The following is a 27,911-nucleotide window of genomic DNA, read 5'->3' on the forward strand; positions in this document are numbered from 1 at the left end:
AATTGAAACATATTTGCTAATCAGCGTAGTGTTAATTTGTAGAAGTGTATCATTTGCACCAGCGTTGAGTGATTCTGGCACATAATAACCTTCCATTAATACTTGTTTAATGAAAGAATGAATGAATCATTTATACAATATGGGACTTCTCAGATAATTATAATAATTGAAGGAAAACAAGTGTTGGACACTAACCTTCATTTTCTAACATTATTTCCTTTTAGAAAATGTGATATTACCAGTTGTTTGAAAAATTAAAGACTCTTCTTTAAAGACTAAGTGATATGCTGAATTGATAATTTGGCTATTGACATAAATTGTCCAGGAGTGTAATTGCTGGGTCATATGATAATTCTGTTTTTATTTTTTTGAGCCCTCTCCATACTGTTCTCAATAGTGGCTGTACCGATTTACATTCTGCTGTGTGGTGACCTAAATGGGAAAGAAATCTAAAAAAGAGGGGATATATATGTATAACTGATTAACTTTGCTGTACAGCAGAAACTAATGCAACATTGTAAAGCAACTATACTCCAATAAAATTTTTTTTAAATAACAAAAAAGATATAAACTGTCAAGCTGCTACACATCTGAGAAAATGAGAACATAATTTGAAAGGAAGAGGCTGTAGAAATGGGTGTATGTGATTCAGTAAGAGAGTCCATGAACACGAGAGTAGGATCTGTTACTAGGTAGTGTATTTTATGCTTCTGAAAAGACATTTTTTACACATATATGGGTCTGCCTGTTTGCCTCACATTCTCTGTAATTTAAAAACTGTTATTTTTTTATAGCTGTTATTCTTGGATACCCAAGTAAATCAACATGTATATTCAAAAGATATTATTTCTGACATATCAAATGCTTATGATTAGTTTCTTTGATGTTAAAATTTATATATATTAAATCCTGTTGTTTGGTTATAGTTCTCATTTTTTAAAATGTTTTTGTATGTACAGCAAAAATGCACCTTTTGTGTACAAAGTTTTAAAAAATCTTTTAAAAGTACAATAAGATGAAAGGAATTAAAAAATCGACATTACTGGCACGAGATTCATGTTAATGTTTACTCATGTAAACAGTACAAAATACTGCCTAATTAGTGTGGTTGGTAAATTTTTGGTACTTTAATTTTCTCTGTTATTGTAAACCATGCATAAAATGCTTGCCTATTGAGAAGTGCAGAATTGTCAGAGCTTAAACAGCTGACATCTGCTTACTCTCTTAAAAAAAAAAAAAGAATAACAAGCCATTTCAGCCTAATCTACCTCAAATGTGTTCATGTAAATGGAGGTCCATCTATTGACCTGTATTCTTTTCAGCTTGCGATTGGCCCACATGGTTCATGAAACCAGGAAGGCTGATTTGAAATGCAGATGTCGAGACAGTGAAGTACGCCCTCCCCTTTTCGCTTTGCTGTATCTGTCAGGGTGAAAAGTGGCTTGTACAAGGGTCAGTCACCCATACTCACTTAATTACTTTTCTTGGACCCACAGAGCTGTCACAGGCTGTGGTGGATGCGGGAGCTGTTCCTCTTTTAGTGCTCTGTATCCAGGAGCCAGAAATTGCTTTGAAAAGGATTGCTGTTTCAGCCCTCAGTGATATCGCGAAGCATTCTCCAGAGTTAGCACAGACAGTGGTGGACGCAGGAGTGATTGCTCACTTAGCCCAGATGATCCTGAACCCTGACGCTAAGCTGAAGGTATTTAAAAATAAGTTGAGAAACAAACAAACCAGGATTCCGATAATCTAAGAAAATGGAAACGATATGTGTGCAGATGGATAGTATGCATTTTTAGATATTAGTAAATTATCATGCAAAACAGGTCTGGGTATATTACGTACTTGGGTCCTTTCGTATGTGGAAACTATGCTGTAAGGACTGGACAATCAAGATGTGACTGGGGAAAAGTACATGCAATGTTGAAAATTAGAAGTAACATCAGAATTAATAATTAAAGTAAGGAATCATGTCACGATTAAACCTCAGGGTTAGAAGGGACCTAAAGGTTTTCTAGCCCACTATTATATTTATGTTTCCTATGAAAATAGCCATATTGGTCTTTCGAGCTTTCTAAAATTTAATTTTCAGTTAATAGTCACCAATTATACTTTCATATTATAATAGTTATGTTCTATAAGATTTTAAGATTGTCAATGTTAATTAGACAATGTAAAATTCTTTAAAATGATAACAGCCACATGCCCAAAGTTCTGCTTGATCGTGTTTGTATTACATTACTGTACTTATCATAAACTAATGATTTAAGTAGTGCATAATTAAGAAATAATATTCACCCAAAGATCATATTCTTTGACCAGCCTCAATAAGTAAATATTTAAATAGTCAATAGTGTGAACTAAGATGTTCAACTTGGAAATTAGGAAATTTAAGAAATTGAGTATTTAGGTATAAGAGTAGGAGGTGAATACTTCAAGACTCTTAGCTTATGTTGGATTTTTGATTATTTCTTCCTCTTTATAAAGGAATTTGAATGTGTACAAAGCTGTTTAAATTACGTCTGAACTACACAGTGGACCCTGTGTAACGTTTGGGTTTGGTTTTTGTTGAACAGCGTCAGGTCCTTTCAGCTCTCAGTCAGATTGCGAAACATTCTGTGGATCTGGCAGAAATGGTGGTCGAAGCAGAGATTTTTCCAGTGGTACTTACCTGTCTGAAGGACAAAGATGAATACGTGAAGAAAAACGCTTCTACTTTAATTAGAGAGATTGCAAAACATACACCCGAGGTAAAACAAGGGGAAAAGAAATCAGCTTCAAAATATAACCACATGCTGTTAGTTTTAGTTATTAAGCAGAACATCAATTTGTTGACAGGGCCCCAGGTGGTGTCACATGTTGTGAGGGTTTCTCACTCTTAGCACAATGGACGTTTTGGATGAGATGATCCTTGTTGTGGGGCGGGGGGGGGGGGGCGCGCGCTATCTGTATACTGTAGGGTGAATGTTCAGCAGCATCTCTGGCCTCTGCCCACTAGATGCTAGTAGCACCCCTCCCCTAAGTTGTGACAATCAAAAATGTCCCCATGTATAACCAACTATCTCCAAAGGGACAAAAGTGCCCCCACTTGAGAACCACTGGGTTGTAGCAATGGAGTTTGAGTCTGAAATCTCAATTTTTAATCATTAATCATTGTCTGCTTTCCATTTCTAAGTTGTAGGGACCGTGGACCTTTGTTGTCCTGTCACTCTAGGTCATCTGGGTGTAGTGAGAGATAGTGCCCCTCTAGGTTGGGAGAGATCACCAACTCCCTGCTCAGCTGCTCATACACAGTGGTTCCTGCTCTGGGGTCTTAGATGGGAAAAAAATAGAGACGAAGCAAACTTGGGTAGATTCTGAAGTTGGTCTTTTTCTGTGCATATTTTCACGAATCAATTTCATTTCACCAAACTCTTCAGTATTTATTCTTTATTTCACCCAACATCTTTATCTGCTTGAGATTTTTCAAGATTGGAGTGCTAACAGCTAGTGATCATTGCTAGCAAAGGACAGATAATGAGGCTAGAATATTTCAAGTTTGACCTCATCTTTCAGTATTGAGTGATTAATCTGCTTCATACTCACGCATTGTGTGGAGGGGGTGGGGAACGGTTTCAGCAGTTAGCGAGTTATGAACTAGCCCTAGGTTTAGTGTTTATGTGAGGAACTTTGACATCTATTACGATAAGGATAAAAATCATGTAAGAAAAACTGAACAGCAGAGAGGCTCACAGTGAGCATATTCTGTAATTAGAAATAGCACGATTGTTATCCTTGTATATTTCTTTGATAAATATAATACTTTGCAATGATATTTCAGATTGTGTTGTTTAGTCCTTAAGTTGTGTCCGACTCTTTGTGACCCCATGGACTGTAGCCTGCCAGGATCCTCTGTCCATGGGATTTCCCAGGCAAAAATACTGGACTGGGTTGCCATTTCCTTTTCCAGGGGATTTTGCTGACCCAAGGATTGAACCTGAGTCCCCTGCCTTGGCAGGTGCATTCTTTACCACTGAACCACCAGTTTTTAGGTCTGAAATTTTAAAATTTGGCAATGCTAACTTGATAGTATCAGACATCCTGGAATGTGAAGTCAAGTGGGCCTTAGAAAGCATCACTACGAACAAAGCTAGTGGAAGTGATGGAATTCCAGTTGAGCTGTTTCAAATCCTGAAAGATGATGCTGTGAAAGTGCTGCACTCAGTATGCCAGCAAGTTTGGAAAACTCAGCAGTGGCCACAGGACTGGAAAAGGTCAGTTTTCATTTCAATCCCAAAGAAAGGCAATGCCAAAGAATGCTCAAACTACCGCACAATTGCACTCATCTCACACGCTAGTAAAGTAATGCTTAAAATTCTCCAAGCCAGGCTTCAGCAATATGTGAACCGTGAACTTCCAGATATTCAAGCTGGTTTTGGAAAAGGCAGAGGAACCAGAGATCAAATTGCCAACATCCGCTGGATCATCGAAAAAGCAAGAGAGTTCCAGAAAAGCATCTACTTCTGCTTTATTGACTATGCCAAAGCCTTTGACTGTATGGATCACAATAAACTGTGGAAAATTCTGAAAGAGATGGGAATACCAAACCACCTGACCTGCCTCTTGAGAAATCTGTATGCAGGTCAGGAAGCCACAGTTGGAACTGGACATGGAACAACAGACTGGCTCCAAATAGGAAAATGAGTACGTCAAGGCTGTATATTGTCACCCCGGTTGTTTAACTTATATGCAGAGTACATCATGAGAAACGCTGGTCTGGGAGAAGCACAAGCTGGAATTAAGATTGCCGGGAGAAATATCAATAACCTCAAATATGCAGATGACACCATCCTTATGGCAGAAAGTGAAGAAGAACTAAAGAGCCTCTTGATGAAAGTGAAAGAGGAGAGTGAAAAAGTTGGCTTAAAGCTCAACATTCAATAAACGAAGATCATGGCATCTGGTCCCATCACTTCATGGGAAATAGATGGGGAAACAGTGGAAACAGTGGCTGACTTTTATGTTTTCTGGGTTCCAAAATCACTTCAGATGGTGACTGCAGCCATGAAATTAAAAGACGCTTACTCCATGGAAGGAAAGTTATGACCAACCTAGACAGCATATTGAAAAGCAGAGACATCACCATGTCAACAAAGGTCCATCTAGTCAAGGCTATGGTTTTTCCAGTGGTCATATATGGATATGAGAGTTGGACTATAGAGAAAGCTGAGTGCCGAAGGATTGATGCTTTTGAACTGTGGTGTTGGAGAAGACTCTTGAGAGTCCCTTGGACTGCAAGGAGATCCAACCAGTCCATTTTAAAGGAGATCAGTCCTGGGTGTTCGTTGGAAGGATTGATGCTGAAGCTGAAACTCCAATACTTTGGCCACTGGATGCGAAGAGCTGACTCATTGGAAAAAACTCTGATGCTGGGAAAGATTGAGGGCAGGAGGACAAGGGGACAACAGAGGATGAGATGGTTGGATGGCATCACCGACTCAATGGACATGGATTTGGGTGAACTATAGGAGTTGGTGATGGACAGGGAGGCCTGGCGTACTGTGGTTCATGGGGTCGCAAAGAGTCGGACACGACTCAGCGACTGAACTGAATTGAACCGAACTGAACATAATATTCAAAGGTCATCTTATACTGGACTTCCCTCGTGGTCCAGTGATTGAGAATCCACCTTTCAATACAGGGGACAGAGGTTCAGTCCCTGGTGGGGAAATAGATCCCACATGCTGTTGGTCCTGCATGCTGCAATGAAGACCCAGCACAGTCAACTAATACTGCTAATAATAAAACCAAAATATCCTCTACAAAATATTTTTTTAAAATAATAATTAAAAAAAAATAAAAATCATCTCATACTTTAGGCCCATGATAATGTAACTCTCCCTCTTTTCTCTTAGCTTTCTCAGCTGATAGTGAACGCTGGGGGAGTTGCTGCCGTGATCGACTGCATTGGGTCCTGCAAAGGGAACATAAGGCTGCCAGGCATCATGCTGCTCGGCTATGTGGCAGCTCATTCTGAGAACCTGGCAATGGCAGTCATCATTTCCAAGGTTTGTCCTTGCTTCCTTTCCCCCTGATTCTTGCAGCAAGATCCTCTAAGACAGACCAGAGATTAATACTCTCCCACAGAGTGTACAGTATAACTGATCAGAGACAAAGAATTACCAGCTTTTTTCCAGGCTTACTAGTAAGTTTGCCAGAGCAATGCTTAAAGTAAGGTTGACTTGGCAGGAAGTTTGAAGTTTTACTCAAATGTCAGCACCTCTGAGTATTAGTATTATCTGTATCTAAGTAATGTGTATTTTGTATCTTGAAGGACTGGCTTTACAAATATATAAAGCATACTTTGATTAAAGACAACTAACATACCCAATGGTCATTTGTATCATCTTGTATGGAAGGCTCTCTCTCCTTTAGCTTCCAGGAGATAATTTGTCTTCTTAGACGTGGGCAATTCAGAGTGCATGGGCACATGTCGGATAGCAGTGTTGCTGTTTGCTTGCTCGAGGGATTTGGCCTTATCTCAGTTTACAACTCGGTATTAACCTACCAGATTGAATAACCCTGGCTCGTAGTAGGTGCTCAAAAAATATTTGTTGAATGAGTAAATATTGATCTCCTGAAGCACGCTTCAAAGGCTGTGTGCTCCCAGTGTCTCTGGCAACCCTCTAGGGTGCAGGTTTCTTATCGGCATGGAAAACCCGCGGCTGTATGTTAAACAGAAGTGTGGATTTTTTTTTATCCTTTGCTAATCCTCCGAATAAAAAGGAGCCTCAGATCTTTATTTTCTACCTATTCCTTGATAATACTTTACTTCACTCCCTCTTTATCCTGAGCTTTTCCTTTTGTTCTTCTATTACCAAAGACTCTGATAGTGACTAGAGCAGTAGTGCTGCTTCCTGAAGGGTCACGATGGGGATATTATTGGAATTGTTGATTCTCGGTTCTTGTGTGGATTGTCAGAAAGTCCACACATAGGAAGGACGAGGAAAGAAGCCTCGATTGCTTTTGCTTCCTGTGTTTCTGCCCCAGACTGTCCAGGAGGTGCTCCCCCTCTTTGGTCTGGGGCTGCTGGCCTCTCACACCTGGTTGTCTTTCATTTAATTGAAGATCAAGGTGGGGGCAGCAGCAGTTTGAGGCCGATCACACAGCACTGCATCATTCTTTCTGGTTCTGTGTAGTACTGTCAGGACTGACAATACCTCCCATCTAAAAAATACTTCCTAACGTTCAAAGCACTGTCTCACTTCTTGTCTCATTTGCTGTTCATAACAGCCATGGCTAGTAAGTCATCATTTGGGGGACTGTCTTCTTTTCCTTCTGCTTCTTCATTCTTGGTATGTCTCAGATGTATGGACTTTCTGGAAAGTTGCCTCATTCTGAAGATAGAAAAGATTCTGACCTTTTTTTTTGTTTGTATGGGCTGACACACATTTTTAGTTGTAAGAAAGAAGTCAAAGAAGTAATATGGCAGATCTCTTCTGGAAATTGGTCTTAATAGCCAAATTTAGGGACTTCCATGGTGGTCCATTGTTTAACACTCCTTGCTTCCAGTGCATGGGGATTTGGATTTGATCCCTGGTCGAGGAACTAAGATCCCACGTGCTGAGTGGTGTGGCCAAAAAATTAAAAAAAAAAAAAAAAGAAAGAAAGAAAGAAATACAAAGGTGGAGGGAAAAAAACTATAGACGATCATTTGGCCTTTGCTTGTGGTAGGATGACCATGTGATAGTGGTTTTTGTGGTACTGAATTTAAGGTGATAATTTAGTATTGGCATTAGATAATTTAGTTTACTCTCAAGTTAGAAAGTTATGCCTATACAGAATGAATTATAATTTGATTTGATTGTTTGACTCTTCTTTGGGTATATAAGCTGTGATGCATTTGAGGCCCTTTAGTTAATTCTGTTTTATTTAGCTACAATTGAAGTACAAAATACAAGCACATGCCATCAGTGTGATAAAAGTACTCATCCCTTCTTTGACATTCAGTCAGATTAAATTGGGCAAAACTATTGTGTAAATGTTGACCAAAAGTAATGGAAATTTATTATTTCAGGAAAGATTTTAGTGAATATATTTCACCTAAAATTTACTTAAATAGGATTCTTGCTCATATTATTCATTTGATTTTGGGTCTATAGTAGGTATTTTGTTTTTGGATCTCTTGGTGAAAAGTTAATTTTTAAGAAGATTCTAAATTAACTTTTTTAGTTTAGAAGGAAAGCAAATGATTTTAAACTCCTATGCATTTTTAATTTGTCACAGTGGTATCTGGCTTTGCCTAAATACTAGCCTGTGGCATCTGTTTTTTGGTTAAATGCCTCTGTTTGGAGAGCAAACGCTAGTAGAGAGACTTAGTTTAGTTGGATTGTTACAGATAATTAAGGTAAATTAGTTCTAGTCGTTTTATTGACTTGAAAAATGACGGCCCCTGTGAAGTGCTCATTTATTGAACAGTTTAAAGGAGAAAAAGGATCAAGACTGAAATGATTCTTCTAATGTCTGAGAGACATGGAAGACCCTTTAATCCTGCTCTAGGTTCGTAACTCTTGCTCTTTTGATCCACACTGCAGGGTGTGCCCCAGTTGTCCCTCTGCTTGTCAGAAGAACCAGAAGACCATATTAAGGCTGCTGCCGCCTGGGCCTTGGGACATATTGGGAGACACACTCCTGAGCACGCACGGGCCGTCGCTGTCACAAACACTCTGCCTGTCCTGCTCTCTTTGTACATGTCAACCGAAAGTTCTGAGGATCTTCAAGTGAAAGTAAGTGCTTAATTCTTCACCGTTTTAATGAAGATTTGTTAGATTTTTAACTCGTTCTTATAATGTGTAATTTTAAATGTTTTAATTTTTATTGTGGACAATATCTTTTTTTTTTTTTTGGGTACACTTGATTGACTGACTGATTTTTGTCTGTGCTGCTCTCTGCTGCTGCTCTCAGACTTTCTCTAGTTGCTGCGGGCGGAGGCAAGCCCAGCTGTGGTGCCTGGGCTCTAGGGCACTTGGGCTTCAGCAGCTGCAGCTGATGGGCTCGCTAGTTGTGGTGCATGGGCTTAGTTGTTCCAAGGTATATGTTATCTTCCTGGACCAGGGATGGAACCTGTGTCTCCTGCACTGCAGGGCAGTTTCTTAACCACTGACTGGACCACCAGGGAAGTCCAACAATATCATTTTTCTGAGTCAAGAAATAAGTTTATCAGAAGAATTGAGGTGACTGTTTGAAAACGAATTACCCTTGTCTCTAAAAATCAGTGATAAAATTTAAAGGAAGTTTTCTATGGGTACAAAGTTTTTTGTAAAACAAATGTCTGATTGTTTCCATCTACATTTCTATTGACTTTTCTTATGGAATAGGAGTTAAATAATAGGACTTTGGAGGTGAAATTGGCCAGAGAGAGCTTTAGTCCATTTTAAATTAAAAATTGAGCCTAAAAAAATGTAAAAGGAATGCCTCTCCAAAGTCATTCCTGAAGCATGAGTGACGAGTGACCTTTCCTAACTCCAAGTCTGTCTGATCTTTTAGTTATGTCTTATATTTGTTCCTTGAAAGGAAAATGACCATAAGATTCCCAAAATTAAACATTTTTAAATGTTGTATTAAAAAAATGAAGATTTCTGAAAAAAATGTTACTAAAATGGCTCATTAAACATGAATATAAAGTAGGATGGGTTTTAAAAATAATTTTAGAATTTTAAAGAAAGAAAAACATTTCCCAGCATACTCCCTATTAGGAAAACATCTAACTTCTTGAAAGCAGCTCTCAGAATTAACTTGAGTTGAGGGAAATACACAGAAAAGACAATAATTCAAAATAAAATGAACAGTAAGTTAAATTACTCTTAAATTTGAAGGAAAACAATAAAGTAACAAATAGGAAAACACATTTTACAACAACTTTAGATAGTATAATGGGACAGGAAATCTATTTGAACTGCACAGTTTGAGGGACTCTGAAAGCTATCGAGTGAGTCATTTATTTGATTTATAAATTTTACAAAAGTGAATTTATGTTGATTTGATTATGTTTACATATTTTTTCTCTACAAACTCATTGAGGGAAGTTGATTTCTAAGATTAAGATTTCTAAGATTTCCATTTTTATAAGACTTTCTAGATCAAAGCAATGATTTAGTAGTTATCTATTACTTGTCTCCAATGTTGAGTCTATTCCTTGGCAAAGCATTGTAGATGGTAAAGTTGATAATGTGCTTAGGTCTTTTCCTGTGTAACAACTCTGTGATTCTTTGACTTTCTGGTGAGAAAACACAACTCCATTTCCAGTTTTGACTTGTCTAAATACAGATGATTTACATATGTGTAATTTTAACCTATGAATGTCATTCTCTTTTTACCTCAAAAACCCATCATCATCATTGTCTTTCTTTCTCCCTCCCCCTTCCCCTTCCCTACTTCCTCCTCTTTCCTTCTCCCTCCTACTCACTTCTCGTCCTCCCCACCCTCACTCTAGTGATCCAGGGAAATAAAAGAATACATCAGCTCCAGCATGAATAATTAATAGCAGAGTAGATAGTAATTATAGTTTGAGAAACCCTTACAAATAGTCTCTTAGGGAGCGCTATATACTATTTACATGCTACCAAGTTTATATAACTTGATTTTTAATAAATGTTATGATGCTATATTGTATAAATATCATTGGAGTAAAAACAGTTGATTACTTTTTGAAGTCAGGTAATTTTTACTGTATATTAGTTTAACAAAGGTGGTTTTGTTAAAACATTAAGGTTTACTAATAGAAGGTTCCTTCTACCTTTATTTGATACAATATTTATTTTCAGGAAATATAGTGGGTATTAAATTAAAAGTGATTTATCAATCATTATCCTGTCATCAATCTTTCCAAGGCTTTAAATCCATATAAATGTTTTCTTATTGTAGGGACTTAATCATTCCTTTCTTTTTTTCCTTCTCCAAGGTCTCTTGGACTCTATCAGTTGTTTTAAAGGCTTTAGAGTAAAAGTCCAAACCCTTTGATTTGACACTATCTCAAAAGGGAAAGTATCCAAGCACTTTAGGGACTGTCTAATGGTGTTTCTCATTTGTTATTCTGTAGCAGCTTTCAAATTACAAGGCCATGTTGAAGTTACTTTTGTCCCAAAGACATATAAGCTTCTGTAAGCATTCTCTAATTGGTTCTGATCCAGGAGAGCCCAGGAACAGCCCCTTGGAATTTCTTGCACATTTTCACATAGTCTTACTGTCTGCCTGTACCTGTGTAATTTCAAATGCCTTATGAAAACTGAAAAAAATATGTATCTTTTATATAATCATCTTACCTACATATATTTTGAAAATATTCAGGCAGTTGTATTTTCATTTGTTTTGATTCAGAGGTATTAGATGGAATTAGTTTGGTATTTGAATGGTTATAAAGCTATTCAAATAGTTATAAGACTATTTCTAACATAATTATTTAAATATTACATTCTTATTGTCTTGGTTGTTCCCCTTTGTTTTTAGCAGCTTTATTGAAATATAACTTGTATTCCATATAATTTACCCATTTTAAACTATATAATTCAGTGGTTTAGTGAAGATTCACAGGTGCTACCATTGCCACAGTCTAATTTTAGAACATTTTATTTTCCCATTAGCTGTCACTCCATGTCCTCCCTGTCTAGCCCCAGGCAACCATTATTTTACTATCTGTCTTTGAGGATTTGCCTCTTCTGGACATTTCATTTAAACAGAACCATACAATATATGTGGCCTTTTGTGCCTGGCTTCTTTCACTAAGTGTAAGTTTCAGGGTTCATCCATGTTATAGCATATATCAATATTTTGTTCCTTTTAATTACCAAATAATATTCCATTATATTGATACACCACATTTTGCTTTTCTATTCATTGCTTGGACCTTGGGTTGTTTCTACTCCTTGACCATCGTGAACAATGCCACTGTGAACATAACGGTACAAGTTTTTGTGTGGATGTGTGTTTTCATTTCTCTTGGGTATATACCTAGGAATGGACTTGCGAGGTCATATGATAACTCTTTTTAACATTTTGAGGAACTGTCAAACTGTTTTCCAATGTAGTTATACCATTTTGATTCCCACCAGCAATGTATGAGGGTTCTAATTTTCAATATCATTGCCATCACTGGTTACTGTCTTTGTTTTTAATTGTAGCCATCCTAGTGGGTATGAATTCATATCTCGTTGTGGTTTTGATTTGCATTTCCCTGATGGCTAAAGATGCTGAAATTTTTTTTCTTGTGCTTATTGGCCATTTGTATATCTTCTTTGGAGAAATGTCTAATCACACCTTTGGCCCATTTTTAAATTGGGCTATTTATGTTTCTATTATTGAGAATTTAAGGATTCTTTACATCTTCTGGATACAAGTCCTTATCAGATGTATGACTTACAAATATTTTTTCCTATTCTGTGGGTTGTTTTATCACGTTATTGATAGTATTGTTTACAACAAGTCTCTAAAAAACTTTAATGAGATTCAGTTTATCTTTTTTTTTTTGCTCCTGTGCTTTTGGAGCTATATGTGAGAAGACTTTTCCTAGCACAGAGTCAAGAAGATTTATTCCTGTGTAACCCCCTCATTTAAATAACTATAGCTTTTTGGTCAGAATACTTTCAGAATAAAATTAACTTTTGAATAAAGAAGCATTTTTCATTTTAAGCAGTTTTCAAGAAAGATTGTTCATTTTCAACAATGAAAGCAACAATGAATAATTTTTGGTTACCCCTTTCTTTTTCTGTGAAAAACAAAGTGGCATCAAGTGTTTGTCTAGAATTGACAATTTTGTTTTGCTAATTACTATTCTTATGTGTATCATTAATAGGATAAAAGGGTAGTATTGCTAATCACTTATTGTGGTTTCTACAAGAGCTTTGATCAGTGTGGCTAGAGTCAGTTTTTAGAAATGACAGAAAAATTAATGAATGTAGAATTTTAGATGCTATACTAGTTTGTAGGAAAACCAGGCTCAAACCCAAGTTGCCCTGCACTGATAGTTCATGATTCCTTCCCTAACATCATCATGTAACATTATAAGATAAACACTAACTACTAAATGCTGTGACATTTAGCAAAATTCATAATCTCTTATTCATGATTTTGAAGTAACACATGACTTGATTTTCTGACCTAGGTAAAGAAAAGGATTTGTTGACCCCACGTAATTTCTGTACAAGTCACAGAATAAAATTATAGGAACAATTTTATTTCACTCACAGCCATAAGTCACCAAATACAAGTCATATTTTCTAAAGGCTTATACATTTTAAACCCAACATATATCATGATCTTGTATGTAGAAAATCCTAAGAAATACACACAAACACATTCACTAATACTAGAACTAGTAAGAGTTCAACAAAATCTCTGGGTAGAAGATAAATATGTAAAAACCAACTGTATTTCCATATTCTAGTAGTGAGTAATTCAAATATGAAATTAAGAAAATAGTTTCATTTATAATAGCATCAAAAGAATAAAATATTTAGGGATAAATTTAACAAAAGAAGTGTAAGACTTGTACACTGAAAACTATAAAACATTGCTGAAAAAAATTAAAGAAGATCTGAATAAATGAAGAGACATTCCATGTTCACAGATTGGAAGGTTTGATATTGTTAAAATGGCAATTCAATATTGTTAAAATTGATCTATATTTTCAATACAATCCCTGTCAAAATCCCAGGTGTCTTTTTTCCTCAAAAAACTTGAGAAGCGGATCCTGAGATTCATATAGAAATGCAAAGGACTTGAACTTGCCAAAACAATCTTGAAAAAGAAAGACTTACACTGCCCAATTTCAAAACTTACTATAAAGCTACACAAACAAGATGCTTACAGAAAGACTGTATATATGTCAATGTAGTAATCGAATGAAAAATCTGAAATGGACCCTTTATCGTCAACTGATTTTTCACAAAGGTACCAAGGCAATTTAATGTTAAAAGATAATCTTTTCAGCAAATGGTACTAGGACAATTATTATATCTTCAGACAAAAATATTAATTTGGATCCTTATCTCATACCATATACTAGAATTAACTAAAAATGAATAATACTGATAGATCTAAATGTAAGAATTAAGATTATAAAACTCTTGGAAGAAAACATAGGAGTAAGTCTTTTTAGCCTTGGAATATCCATTGATTTCTTAAAAATGACACTTAAAGCACAAGTAATAAAAGAAAACACTGATAAATTGGATTCCATCAAAATGAAAAACTTGTATGCCTCAGAAGACATTACTGAAAAAATGAAAAGACAAGCCACAGACTGAAAAATTACTCGCAAATCATATATTCAAGCAAGGACTTGTATTCAAAATAAATAAAGAGCTCTTACAACTCAGTAATAAGAAGATACATAACCTCACTAAGCAATGGGCAAAAATGAATAGACATTTCAGTGACAAATGACCAATCAGCACATGGAAAGATTCTCAACATCATTAGAGAAACACAGATCAAAACCATAATGAGATATTACTTCACACCCACAAGAATGGTTATAATTAATAAGACAGAAAATAACAAGTGTTGATTATCCTACGGAGAATTGAACCTTCCTGCACTACTGGTGAGAATGTAAAATGTTGCAGTCATGTTGAAAAATAGTTTGGTAGTTTCTCAAAATATTAAACATAAATTTACAATTATCACCCAATAACTCTACTCTTCAGTATTTTCCCAAGTGAAAAAATTTGCATGTGAATCTTCATAGCAGCATTATTCATATTAGCCCAAAGTGGAATTAACCCAAATGTCCATCAACTGGTGAATGGATAAACAAAATGTGATAAATCCCTGTAATGGGATACTGTTTGACGATGAAAGGAGTGAAGCACTGATATGTGCTATAACATGGATGAACCTCAAAAACATTATACTTAGCAAATGAGGCCAGAACCAAAAGTTAACATATTAGGATTTCATTTATATGGATGGTCCAGAAAAGTAAAATTTATAGAGACAGGAAGTAGATTAGTAATTGTCTGGGGTTGGTAGGGGTAAGTGGAGGAGGGAATATGGAATAACTATAAATGGGCATGGGTTTTTTTGGGATGATGAAAATGTTCCAAAATTAGATTGTGGTGATGGTTGCCCAACTCTGTAAATTTACTAAAAATCCATTGAACCGTGCACTTAAAATGAGTGAATTTATGGTATGTGAATTATATCTCAGTAGTGTTGTTAAATAATCTTAAGCCCAGATATTGACAACTAAACAAAATCTTAACTAATATACTAATATTTGTTTCATGCTGGATAATTCAACTGATTATGATTAATGATATACATCCTGATATAGAAGTTTATAGTCAAAAATCAAGTATATTTCTTGATGAAGGATAGTAAAGCTCAGTGGATTCCTACTGTCATTAGAGTTCTTGATTAATAACTTGACAGTCTGTCACCAACTTGGAACTGTTAGGATTGGGGTAAGGCTGTCTGTTACAGTGAATGTGATCTCCACTAGCACATTAGTAGACTTTGTCAACAACAGCTTTCAAGTTCATCATAAAGTTCTTCATTTCGTTTTCAAACTCCAGAACACAAGATGTGACTTTTTGTCAAGCTCTCATTGATTACTTACTTTGGTGTGTATTTTGCTTTGTATTTCAATAGAGTAAGAAAGCCATAAAGAATATCTTACAAAAATGCACCTATTTACCAGCTCTTGAACCATTTCTGTATGATGCTCCTCCCAATATTCTGAAGCACGTGGTTGGACAGTTCAGTAAGGTAAGACATGCTCTCTTAGCCTGGAAGTGGGGAAAGAGAATTAAAACGAGGTATTAACTTGCATTTTTTTGTTGGGTCAGTGTTTTCTTTTGTAAGATGGGGGCAGGGTTTTACTATTTGATTTTACTGATCATATCGACAGGGAGGGTAATACAGGTTAATAAAATTCACATAAGTTAATAAAATTCACACATAACTAATTCACAGTTTCTTCTTCATCATACTTCCTCACAGCCTCTGTCCTGTCTTTTTTATGTTCTTGGAGAGTAAAAGAGTCAACACGTGAAAACCTCATAACCCTTTGGTAGTTTTCCTGGTGACTCTCAGTCTCACTCAGCTGGAAACAACTGCAAAGATCCCCGCAGTATTTTTTGCGGAATCCGTGCACTTACGGGAGATGCTTCCAGACAATCATTTGGAATGTATTGGCTTATTTGGTAACCACTCTTTAACCAGCATGGCTGTCACGTTTCTTAGCTCACTGCAGACTCAAGATAGTAAGGTGGAAAGGTGAAGCTGCTGGATGGGGTTCAGCCAGAGGAACTGACTCCTGACAGCTGAGGCCACGAGAGAGTATGTGTGTTCCCACAGCCGTGGATGGCCAGGAGGAGGACCCTAAGTCATCAAGAAGTGGTCAGGTTGTGTTCAGGTTGGATTTAAGAAAATAGGGTCTTTGAAATTAGTATCTCGGTGTGGCTGTGAGCTCAGGCCCTGGAGCTGGGTTGCCTGGGTTTCTACTAGCAGCAATACCTTTAACAACGTCTTGACCTCTCTAAACCTTAGTATAATTACCCATAGACTGGGGCTAATAAGAGAACCTATTTTATAGGGTCATTGTAAAGATTAATGAGTTGTTATATGTATAGAGTTTAGCCTAATCCCAGGCACTCAAAAAAAGAAAACCCACAAAACCCCAAAAAGTTGTTTTTGAGAAATAAAACATAAAAGTGCTAAAGGCTGATTTTAAAAAATTAATAAAAATGAATGGGGGCCAAATTCACTTGAAGCGTCAGTTATAAGGCTGTATGAAGGAGGTACTACTGTTGTGTACTATATTTCTACAAATAATAAACAAAAACTGTATGTTGTTAAAATGTTTAAGCTGGGCCCTACAGCTGAATGGGTCTAGTTTTAGGTATTCCTCTGAAAGATCGTACTGTCTTTGACTCATTTCTGTGATCTCCAACATCTTGCTGCCCCTTAAGCACCATAGTTACTAGATGGTAGGTTTTACGTTGCTGAAGCCCCCTTAGAATACAGCTCTGTGTATCAAACACCTGTGCTCTGTCTTCTTCCTTCTAAGAAAATAATAAGTGGGCTTCCCTGTGGTCCAGTGGCTAACACTGTGCTCCCAGTGCAGGGGGCCCAGGTTTAGTCCATGGTTGGGGAATTAGATCCTGTATGATGCATCAAAGATCCCATGTGTTACAACTAAGACCTGGCGCAGTCAAATAAATACATTAAAAAAAAAAAGAATAAAAAAAATCAACCTTTGTTTTCTGGATGCTAAGTAAGAAAGCAACCAGCTAATTTTATCAGCCAAGAGGGAAGAAGGTGTAAGGGGACGAGTGGATCATCTACAGACAGTCATCACCTCTTGTGAGTAGCTGACATTATTTCTGAAAGTTTCATTTCATACTCTAATCTTTTAGGCTACCAGGAGTGAGATATTCTAGTTTTATTGAACTTGCTGTGAAAACAAACACTAGCCTGAACTGAGTTCAAAATAAGTCACTTTTAAAGTAAGTCAGTGGGATTTGTGGAAGTTAGCTAAGATAAAAAAAAAAAAACCACAATACTGCATACCACATACTCTTATAAATGTGCCTTTAGGAATATTTGCTTCAGGTAGAATTTTACCTTTTCTTAATCTAAGGATCCAGAGCACTAGAAGAGAGAGAGGAAAGCAAGGCAGAAGATAAAAAGATATTAATTTAAAAGATAGGAGGTAATAAAAACTCTCCAGGCCAAACAAAATATTTAAAGCCTATAGGCATTTCCATTTTTTAGAAACATGCACACTTAGTGTCATCTTTTATTGTCCAGTTGATGTGTATTATCATTCTAATAGCAAAATCCCTTTGTAGTTTTAGTTTTGTTAAATGTCTACATGTTAAGCATTAAGGGATAGACAAAAAATAGTTAAGACCAAGTTCTTTTTCAAGGAACTTTATAATTGAGCTGGGGGACTGGATGAAACAATCAGAAAACACTTCAATGTGCTAGACTTCATGATAAGCTTTAAAAAATTTTATTTTTTAATAGCTTGTGGGATCTTAGTTTCCTGATCAGGGATGGAACCTGTGCCCTCTGCAATGGAAGTACGGAGTCTTAGTAACCCCTGGACCACCAGGGAAGTCCCTGATAGTTAAACTATTATGTGGCAAGTGCACTGAAAGGGGTCTAACAGAATGCTTTAAGAGAAGAAATGCACCCAGCTCAGCCTGGGAAAGAGAGTAGGGGTGTCCCAGAGAAAAGTTTCTTAAAGGAAGTTACCCCCAAGTAATGGGAGAAGTGTGTGGAGGGCAGAAGGGATTTCGAAGAGGAGGAAGCAGCATAGGCAAAGCAAAACATGCTTCAGATGCAACCTTTGAGGTTATTGAAACACAATTTAGTGTAGAGGTTGGTATGGAAGGACTTCGGAGAGGTATTTAGGACCTGAGTCACAGAAGACCCTCTGCGCCTTGTTAAGGATCTTGCCTTTAACTTTGGAGAGACCTTGAATGGCTGTAAGCGAAGGACGGCCACTGTTGTATATCATACCTATAAAGTTGGATCTGTATTACCTTTGCTTCTGTTCATTGGCTTTATTCCATCTCCACAGCATACCAAGTTGATACATTTCCAAAAAGGCTGCATTTTTCTTGGAATCATTTGCAAATTTAGGCTCATTATGTTCTAGGTATATTAGACATAAATTCTCTTTTTCATTTCCTCATATATTATTGCTTTTCAAGAGTAAAAATCCAGCTTGGAAAAGAAAAGCTGACACTTTTATGTGCTTCACTTTTCAAGGTGCTGCCACATGATAGCAAAGCTCGACGACTTTTTGTAACAAGTGGTGGACTTAAAAAGGTACAAGAGATAAAAGCAGAACCTGGATCTCTCCTTCAAGAATATATCAACAGCATTAACAACTGTTACCCAGAAGAAATAGTAAGGTAGGAAAAATGGACTTTGGGAAGGTCAATGTTATTCTGTTTTTCTATTCTCAAATTGAGATTTTTATATCCACTATGTGAAAATGTGGACTTTGAAATAGCACAGAAGACTGAAATATACTTCTGCTTCTCCCTCGATCTCTTTTATCCTTCAAATTAAATGATGTTCTGATTGACACATACTTTTCCAAATGAAACTAAAATGTCATTTGAGACATTTCTGTACTAATTTAATATGTGCTTTACTAAAGAGTACCCCAAAACAGAGTTCAAAGTAAATTATCAACTGTTAATAGAAAGTGTTTGATTTTCATAGTTCCCTGCATATTGTTTCTCTGCCTTATGCTCACATTCATATCAATGAGACTATTATTACAAATTACAAATTACTGCTATTACAGATAGAAAGGAGATATTGATGGAATACTCAGTTCAGTTCAGTTACTCAGTCATGTCCTACTCTTTGCAACCCCATGAACTGCAGGATGCCAGGCTTCCCTGTCCTCACCAATTTCTGGAGCTTGCTCAAACTTATGTCCATCGAGTTGGTGATGCCATCCAACCATCCTCTGTCGTCCCCTTCTCCTCCTTTCTTCAATCTTTCCCAGCAGCAGGGTCTTTTCCAGTGAGTCAGTTCTTTGCATCAGGTGGCCAAAGTATTGGAGTTTCAGCTTCAGCATCAGTCCTTCCAATGAATATTCAGGACTGATTTCCTTAGGATTGACTCGTTTTATCTCCTTGTAGTCCAAGGGACTCTCAAGAGTCTTCTCCAACACCAGAGTTCAAAAGCATCAATTCTTCAGTGCTCAGTTTTCTTTATGGTCCAACTCTCACATCCATACATGACTACTGGAAAACCATAGCTTTGACTAGATGGACCTTTGTCAGCAAAGTGATGTCTCTGTTTTTTAATATGTTGTCTAGGTTGGTATTCATAGCTTTTCTTCCAAGGAGAAAGCACCTTTTTAATTTGATGCCTGCAGTCACCATCTGCAGTGCTTTTGGAGCCCAAGAAAATAAAGTCTGACACTGTTTCCATTGTCTCCCCATCTGTTTGCCATGAAGTGATGGGACTGGATGCCATGATCTTCATTTTTTGAATGTTGAGTTTTAAGCCAGCTTTATCACTCTCCTCTTTCACTTTCATCAAGAAGCTCTTTAGTTCCTCTTTGCCTTCTGCTATAAGGGTGGTGTCATCTGCATGTCTGAGGCTATTGATATTTCTCTCAGCAGTCTTGATTACAGCTTGTGCTTCATCCAACCTAGCATTTCACAAGATGTACTCTGCATATAAGTTAAATAAGCAGGGTGACAATATACAGCCTTGAGGTACTCCTTTCCCAATTTGGAACCAGTCCATTGTTCTATGTCTGGTTGTAACTGTTGCTCCTTGACCTGCATACAGATTTCTCAGGAGGCAAGTAAGGTGGTTTGGTATTCCCATCTGTTGAAGAATTTTCCACAGTTTGTTGTGATCCACACAGTCAAAGGCTTTGGTGTAGTCAATAAAGCAGAAGTAGATGTTTTTCTACTCAGCCATAAAAAAGAATGAAATATTGCTGTTTGCAGCAACATGGATGCAACTAGAGATTATCATAATAAGTGAAGTAAATCAGAAAGACAAATACTATAAGATATCACTTATATGTGGAATCTAAAATCTGTCACAAATGAACCCATCTATAAAACAGGAATAGACTCACATTCATAGAGTACAGACTTGGGTTGCCAAGAGTGGGGAAAGACTGGTAGGTGGAATTAGCAGACATAAACTATTATATGGGATGTTTAAACAACAAGGTCCTACTGTATAGCACAGGGAAGTATATTCAATGTCCTTTGACAAACCATAATGGAAAAGAATATAAAAAGAAGAACATCTATATGTGTATAACTGAGTCACTTTGCTGTATAGCAGACAGAGGAGCCTGGCAGGCTAAAGTCCGTGGGGTTGCCAAGAGTTGGACACAACTGAGCGACTGAGCACTCACACAAGTCTTTGGTGGAGAAATATTCTTTAATGTAGCTCTTTATTTATGCATGTATGTAGATGTTTATCCATGACTGCTTGTAAGCACACTATTGAGAAACACAGCTCTTCTATCCACAGTAACTTGAAAAAATGTGGAAGAAATTAATGTAACATAAATTATGAGTTTTTAAGTCAAGCACCTGAGGATAGATAAAGATAATGAACAGAGGATAAAGTAAGTCTTGAAGGTTAGGTTTTCTCTGGAGAAAACATCTTAGGAGGTTTAATTATTCCAAGTGTTTTAGAAAATTTTAAATTACACTTGCTAGTTTTTTTTATCCATTTATTGTGTCATATATTTATTGTTGTGATCCACACAGTCAAAGACTTTGGTGTAGTCAATAAAGCAGAAGTAGATGCTTTTCTGGAATTCTCTTTTTTGATGATCCAGTGTATGTTGGCAATTTGATCTCTGGTCCCTCTGCCTTTTCTAAATCCAGCTTGAACATCTGGAAGTTCTCAGTTGATGTACCATTGAAGCCTGGCTTGGAGAATTTTGAGCATTACTTTGCTGGCATGTGAGATGAATGCAATTGTGTGGTAGTTTGAACATTCGTTGGCATTTCCTTTCTTTGGGATTGGAATGAGAACTGATCTTTTCCAGTCCTGTGGCCACTGCTGAGTCTTCCAAATTTGCTGGCATATTGAGTACAACACTTTCACAGAATCATCTTTTAGGATATGAGATAGCTCAACTGGAATTCCATCACTTCCACTAGCTTTGTTCATAGTGATGCTTCCTAAGGCCCTCACTTGACTTCGCATTCTAGGATGTCTGGCTCCAGGTGAGTGATCACACTATTGTGGTTATCTGGGTCGTTAAGATCTTTTTTGTATAGTTCTTTTGTGTATTCTTGCCACCTCTTCTTAATTATCTTCTGCTTCTATTAGGTCCATACCGTTTCTGTCCTTTATTAGGCCCATCTTTGCATGAAATGTTCCCTTGGTATCTCTAGTTTTTTTGAAGAGATCTCTAGTCTTTCCCATTCTATTGTTTCCCTCTATTTCTTTGCATTGATCACTTAGGAAGGTTTTTGTGTCTCTCCTTGCTATTCTTTGGAAGTCTGCATTCAGATGGTTATATCTTTCCTTTTCTCCTTTGCCTTTAGCTTCTCTTCTTTTCTCAGCTATTTGTAAGCCCTCCTCAGACAACCATTTTGCCTTTTTGCATTTCTTTTTCTTGGGGATGCTTTTGATCACCGCCTCCTGTACGATGTCACGAACCTCTATACATAGTTCTTCAGGCACTCTGTCTATCAGATCTAATCCCTTGTATCTATTTGTCACTTCCACTGTATAGTCATAAGGGATTTGATTTAGGTCATACGTGAATGGTCTAGTGGTTTTTCTACTTTCTTCAATTTAAGTCTGAATTTGGCAATAAGGAGTTTATGATCTGAGCCACAGTCAGTTCCCGGTCTTATTTTTGCTGACTGTATAGAGCTTCTTCATCTTTGGCTGCAAAGAATATAATCAATCTGATTTTGGAATTAACCATCTGGTGTTGTTCATGGGTAGAGTCATCTCTTGTGTTGTCAGAAGAGGGTGTTTCGTATGACCAGCATCTATTAACCTTTGCCCTGCTTCATTTTGTACTCCAAGTATTTCTTGACCTACTTACTTTTGTATTCCAGTTTCCTAAGATGAAAAGGACATCTTTTTTGGTGTTAGTTCTAGAAGGTCTTGTAGGTCATCATAGAACTCTTCAACTTCAGCTTCTTGGCATTAGTGGCTGGAGCATAGACTTGGATTACTGTGATACTGAATGGTTTGCCTTGGAAAGGAACAGAGATCATCTGTCATTTTGGAGATTGCACTCAAGTACTGCATTTCGGACTCTTTTGTTGACTATGAGGGCTACTCCATTTCATCTAAGGGTTTCTTGCCTGCAGTAGTAGACATAAGGGTCATCTGAATTAAATTCACCCATTCTGGTCCATTTTAGTTCACTGTTTCCTAAAACAGCCATCTCCTGTTTGACCACTTCCAATTTACCTTGATTCATGGACCTAACTTTCCAGTTCCTATGCAGTATTGTTCCTTACAGCATTGAACTTTACTTCCACCACCAGTCACATCCACAACTGGACGTTGTTTTTGCTTTGGCGCCATCTCTTCTTTCCGGAGTTATTTCACCACTCTTCTCCAGTAGCATATTGGGTACCTACTGACCTGGGGAGTTCATCTTTTTCAGTGTCATATCTTTTTGCCTTTTCATACTGTTCGTGGGGTTCTCAAGACAAGAATAGTAAGTGCTTTGCCATTCCCTTCTCTAGTAGACCACGTTTTGTCAGAACTCTCCACCATGACCTGTCTGTCTTGGGTGACCCTACATGGCATGGCACATAGTTTCATTGAGTTAGACAAGGCTGTGATCCATGTGCCTCCTGAGAAATCTGTATGCAGGTCAAGGAGCAGCAGTTAGAGCTGTACATAGAACAACAGACTGATTTCAAATTGGGAAAGGAGAGCATCAAGGCTGTACATTGTCACCCTGCTTATTAACTTATATACAGAGTACATCATGCGAAATCCTGGGCTGGATGAAGTACAAGCTGTAATCAAGACTGCTGAGAGAAATATCAATAGCCTCAGACATGCAGATGACACCACCGTTATAGCAGAAGACAAAGAGGAGCTAAAGAGCCTCTTGATGAAAGTGAAAGAGGAGAGTGATAAAGCTGGCTTAAAACTCAACATTCAAAAAATGAAGATCATGGCATCCAGTCCCATCACTTCATGGCAAAAAGATGGGGAAACAATGGAAACAGTGTCAGACTTTATTTTCTTGGGCTCCAAAATCACTGCAGATGATGACTGCAGCCATGTAATTAAAAGGTGCTTTCTCCTTGGAAGAAAAGCTATGACCAACCTAGATAGCATATTAAAAAACAGAGACATCACTTTGCTGACAAAGGTCCATCTAGTCAAAGCTATGGTTTTCCAGTAGTCATGTATGGATGTGAGAGTTGGACCATAAAGAAAACTGAGCACTGAAGAATTGATGCTTTTGAACTCTGGTGTTGGAGAAGAGTCTTGAGAGTCCCTTGGACTGCAAGGAGATGAAACCAGTCAGCCGTAAGGAAATCAATCTGAATATTCATTGGAAGGACTGATGCTGAAGATCCAATACTCTGGCTACTTTGAAAATACCCTTTCTTTGCCATTGCACTGATACTCCTTAAATGTTTTGCTGTGTTTCTGGTACAGTCTTATGAACTGGTATTCTCTTCCTTGATCATTTCTAACCTCATACACAGAGCATTCCTGCAGTATAATTGGTTGGTGTATTAGAGATTTCATTCAAAGAATTATTTCAGATAAGCATCTTACATTGAATCTTTTGTGCCTACTGTGCTAAATCTTTTCACAAAGATCTAATAGAAAATTTTCTTTTTCAGGTATTATTCCCCTGGATATTCAGAAACACTTCTGCAGAGAGTGGACAGCTATCAACCACTTACTAACTGAGCAAAGTTACATTTTTATGCTCAAATTGACAGCAGAGTATTTGTGAATGATATTTGTTAAAGCTCTTTTTAAGTATTTGAGCTAAATACATACTAATTTAGTCAATGTGAAATACTTTTGGATAATATTTTCTAAATTTATGTTAGCACTTTAAAAAACTAGTGGTTTGAATGTATGAGGAGCTAGTCATGATCCTTTGCATAGGATCTGTTGGAAAGGCAAATTTAAAAAAACAATAAAGGAAAAAAAAAACAATAAAGGGTCTTCACAAATTTATTATTGTTCCATTAAAGACCACACATGCACACACTTCTAACTAGATATAGATGAAAGATAGTGTTCAGAAACTCTTAATTAATTTGCCAGTTCCTCATGGGCACAGGCAAGGAAGACTGGTCTTGGAAAGTCTAAAGATATCCAAGGGAAGTAGTTGCAAGAGGACACAGATGACAAAGTGCAAGGCATTTGAAGATGCTGGTGCTGGTTACACAAATGCATTATCTGAACACATGAACTCTATGGGTAACCTGGCAGGTTTTCCTAAAAATTTAGGAAGTTTCCTCTTCCTCCTAAGTTTTCTACCTCTCATCTTATTCTTCCCTAAACTGTTCCTGACCTTTCCTGGGACAGGGCAGGGTAGAAGTCAATATTAAGCATTATACTATTGCAGACATCCCTCTCATTTTCATTGAAAGGTTTCTTCTTAGTCTAGGCCTGCGATTGAAGCAAGCAAGTAAAGTGGGTCCTCAGTATTCCCTTGTCCTAGTTTCACATTCCCAAGTTTCAAAAGTGAGATTTTCAGGGATTTAAGGAAAAATTTGAAAAGGATACCATTCGACTCAGACTTTACATGCGTTTTCACAAATGGAGCTGAAAGGAAGTTAAGAGGGAGTTGTGATAAAATTTTAAATAAAAAAAAGCATTAGTATTAAACACTGGGCTGGAAGAAGCACAAGCTGGAATCAAGATTGCCAGGAGAAATATAATAACCTCAGATATGCAGATGACACCACCCTTATGGCAGAAAGTGAAGAGGAAGTAAAAAGCCTCTTGATGAAAGTAAAAGAGGAGAGTGAAAAGTTGGCTTAAAGCTCAACATTCAGAAAACGAAGATCATGGCATCTGGTCCCATCCCTTCATGGGAAATAGATGGGGAAACAGTAGAAACAGTGTCAGACTTTATTTTTTGGGCTCCAAAATCACTTCAGATGGTGACTGCAGCCATGAAATTAAAAGACGCTTACTCCTTGGAAGGAAAGTTATGACCAACCTAGATAGCATATTAAAAAGCAGAGATATTACTTTGCCAACAAATGTCCATCTAGTCAAGGCTATGGTTTTTCCTGTGGTCATGTATGGATGTGAGAGTTGGACTGTAAAGAAAGCTGAGCACCCAAAGAATTGATGCGTTTGAACTGTGGTGTTGGAGAAGACTCTTGAGAGTCCCCTGGACTGCAGGGAGATCCAACCAATCCATCCTAAAGGAGATCAGTCCTGGGTGTTCACTGGAAGGACTGATGCTGAGGCTGAAACTCCAATACTTTGGCCACCTCATGCGAGATGTTGACTCATTGGAAAAGACCCTGATGCTGGGAGGGATTGTGGGCAGGAGAAAGGGACGACAGAGGATGAGATGGATGGCATCACCGACTTGGTGCACATGAGTTTGAGTAAACTCCGGAAGGTGGTGATGGACAGGAGGCCTGGCATGCTGTGATTCATGGAGTTGCAGAGTCGGTCGTGACTGAGCGACTGAACTGAACCGATTGTCCTTTTTATTTTTCCTGAGTGGTGTTTCTAACCTTGGGGAATATATGATTGGATTCAGGAGTCTTGGTTAGTTGGCATGTGTGTCTTTTTTTTTTTTTTTTTTTAAAGGGACATTCCTGACAGTGATCTACCCTGGAGGCCTGAATAGGAAGTAAGTGATAACCAGAGAGCCCCTTGGACATAGTTTCCAATCAGGTTAGCCTTCAGGTTTCCTAACTGGACTCTTTTTTTCCCTCAAAAGAAACCTATCTATTTATTTTTGATATTTTCTAGATTACTCTCTGTCATCATTTTCCAATAATATGTACCTTTGTTTGCATCTTTTAAAATTTCATCATACCCAAGACAATCCCATTTCTTTTTGCCTTGTATCAGTCTAGCAAGTGTTATGGGAATGGTGAAATTCTCCTTATGTATTTCTTGCTATTATATTTTATGTTTGAAAAATTTCACTTCTTACATCATTTCATACTTACCAAATGGTTTTAAACTAAGGAAAACAAAACATTTAATGGAGTTTGAATGGGTGCTTCAAGGTAATCATATGCAATTTGGAAAATGTATGCTATGAAATGTTTCTTGGCTTAAAGCAAAATGAAGCTTTCTTTATTCTTTGAAAAGTCTATTAAGAGATTAAAAAATTTTTTTTCTATTTATACTAGAAGAAAAATAGCATTTGTCCTCTATTCTTTGTTATTTTCACCCCTGGTTAGAATTTTGTCAATTCCAATCCTCTGGCCTGAGCGAACCCTGTCTTACTATTTCCCCTCCCTGGCCCCTGAAGTTTATCTGAAATTTTCCTGTCCTTAGGGTATCTCATTTAACTTAAATGAACAGCAATTTATTTTTAGGACTTCGGGAACAGAGTGGTTGAATCTTACTTTTGATTGAACTTTATTCATTCAGTCACCTGTTGCAGAAATAGGTGCATACGTATCAGTGATGCCTGAAAGGAGACTAACATTTGGGTTCTAGTCATGTCTGTCAATTAGTAAGACTGATAATACTTGTTCAGCTGACTCATGAGATGCTTATGAAGATAGCTTGCATTGATGCATAAAACAATTTTGTCAACTATTCCATTCTTTACAAACCAATATGTGATTTATGGACAATCTGTCAGTCAATGAGTATACTTTTTGGCCAGCAACTGGGCACACCAGGCCCCACACTCTTAGATAAGTGGAGTTAAATCAGATGATTTATGATAAAGAAAAGCTAAATTTCCTGCCCTCATGGAGTTTTCTAATATAAACACATTTGCCCAGACACAGGGATTAAAATAGATAGAAGACACTGAACACCAAACAGGCATATTTCATGCAATATGTAAAAACAAATGACAACCTCATATTTACAACAGGAGGTTGATCTGTTTTTCTGACCTTTCCTCTCAAACTATCCCCTTAAATACAGGATTAAAGATTTGCTTGTTTCTAAACTTGATTTGAGGTCCTGCTTAACATAAACTCTGACCTTAAGTTCCTGGATAAGGCCATCTCCAATTCAAGATGTCAAGTTTAGAAACTAACCTTGAAAGAATGAAGGATTTTTCTGTTGTGTTTTCAGATCTCCAACCCTTTCCTTAGATTCATAAACCCTGACCTTAAATTCCTGGGTAAGGCCAACTCCAGTCTAAGATGTCAAATTTAGAAACTGACCTTGAAAGCATGAAAGATTTGTTGTGTTTTCCAGTCATCTAACTTTGATTAAGTTAGGTGCTAGCAAATGGT

At 37.2% G+C, this 27,911-nt stretch overlaps 1 protein-coding gene across 1 annotated transcript in view; it reads left to right on the forward strand.

Annotated features, from left to right (window-relative positions):
- Positions 1–24,408, forward strand: part of SPAG6 (sperm associated antigen 6) — a 58,308-nt gene extending 33,900 nt beyond the window's left edge. The window contains exons 5-11 of the mRNA XM_068987611.1: positions 1,497–1,702; positions 2,577–2,750; positions 5,895–6,047; positions 8,574–8,765; positions 15,628–15,744; positions 18,760–18,905; positions 24,339–24,408. Of these exons, the coding sequence (XP_068843712.1) occupies positions 1,497–1,702; positions 2,577–2,750; positions 5,895–6,047; positions 8,574–8,765; positions 15,628–15,744; positions 18,760–18,905; positions 24,339–24,408 (1,058 nt within the window). The remainder of the gene's footprint in view (positions 1–1,496; positions 1,703–2,576; positions 2,751–5,894; positions 6,048–8,573; positions 8,766–15,627; positions 15,745–18,759; positions 18,906–24,338) is intronic.
- The last annotated feature ends 3,503 nt before the right edge of the window (positions 24,409–27,911 follow it).

Source organism: Capricornis sumatraensis, chromosome 15 (assembly GCF_032405125.1).
Source record: "Capricornis sumatraensis isolate serow.1 chromosome 15, serow.2, whole genome shotgun sequence".
Taxonomy (NCBI): domain Eukaryota; kingdom Metazoa; phylum Chordata; class Mammalia; order Artiodactyla; family Bovidae; genus Capricornis; species Capricornis sumatraensis.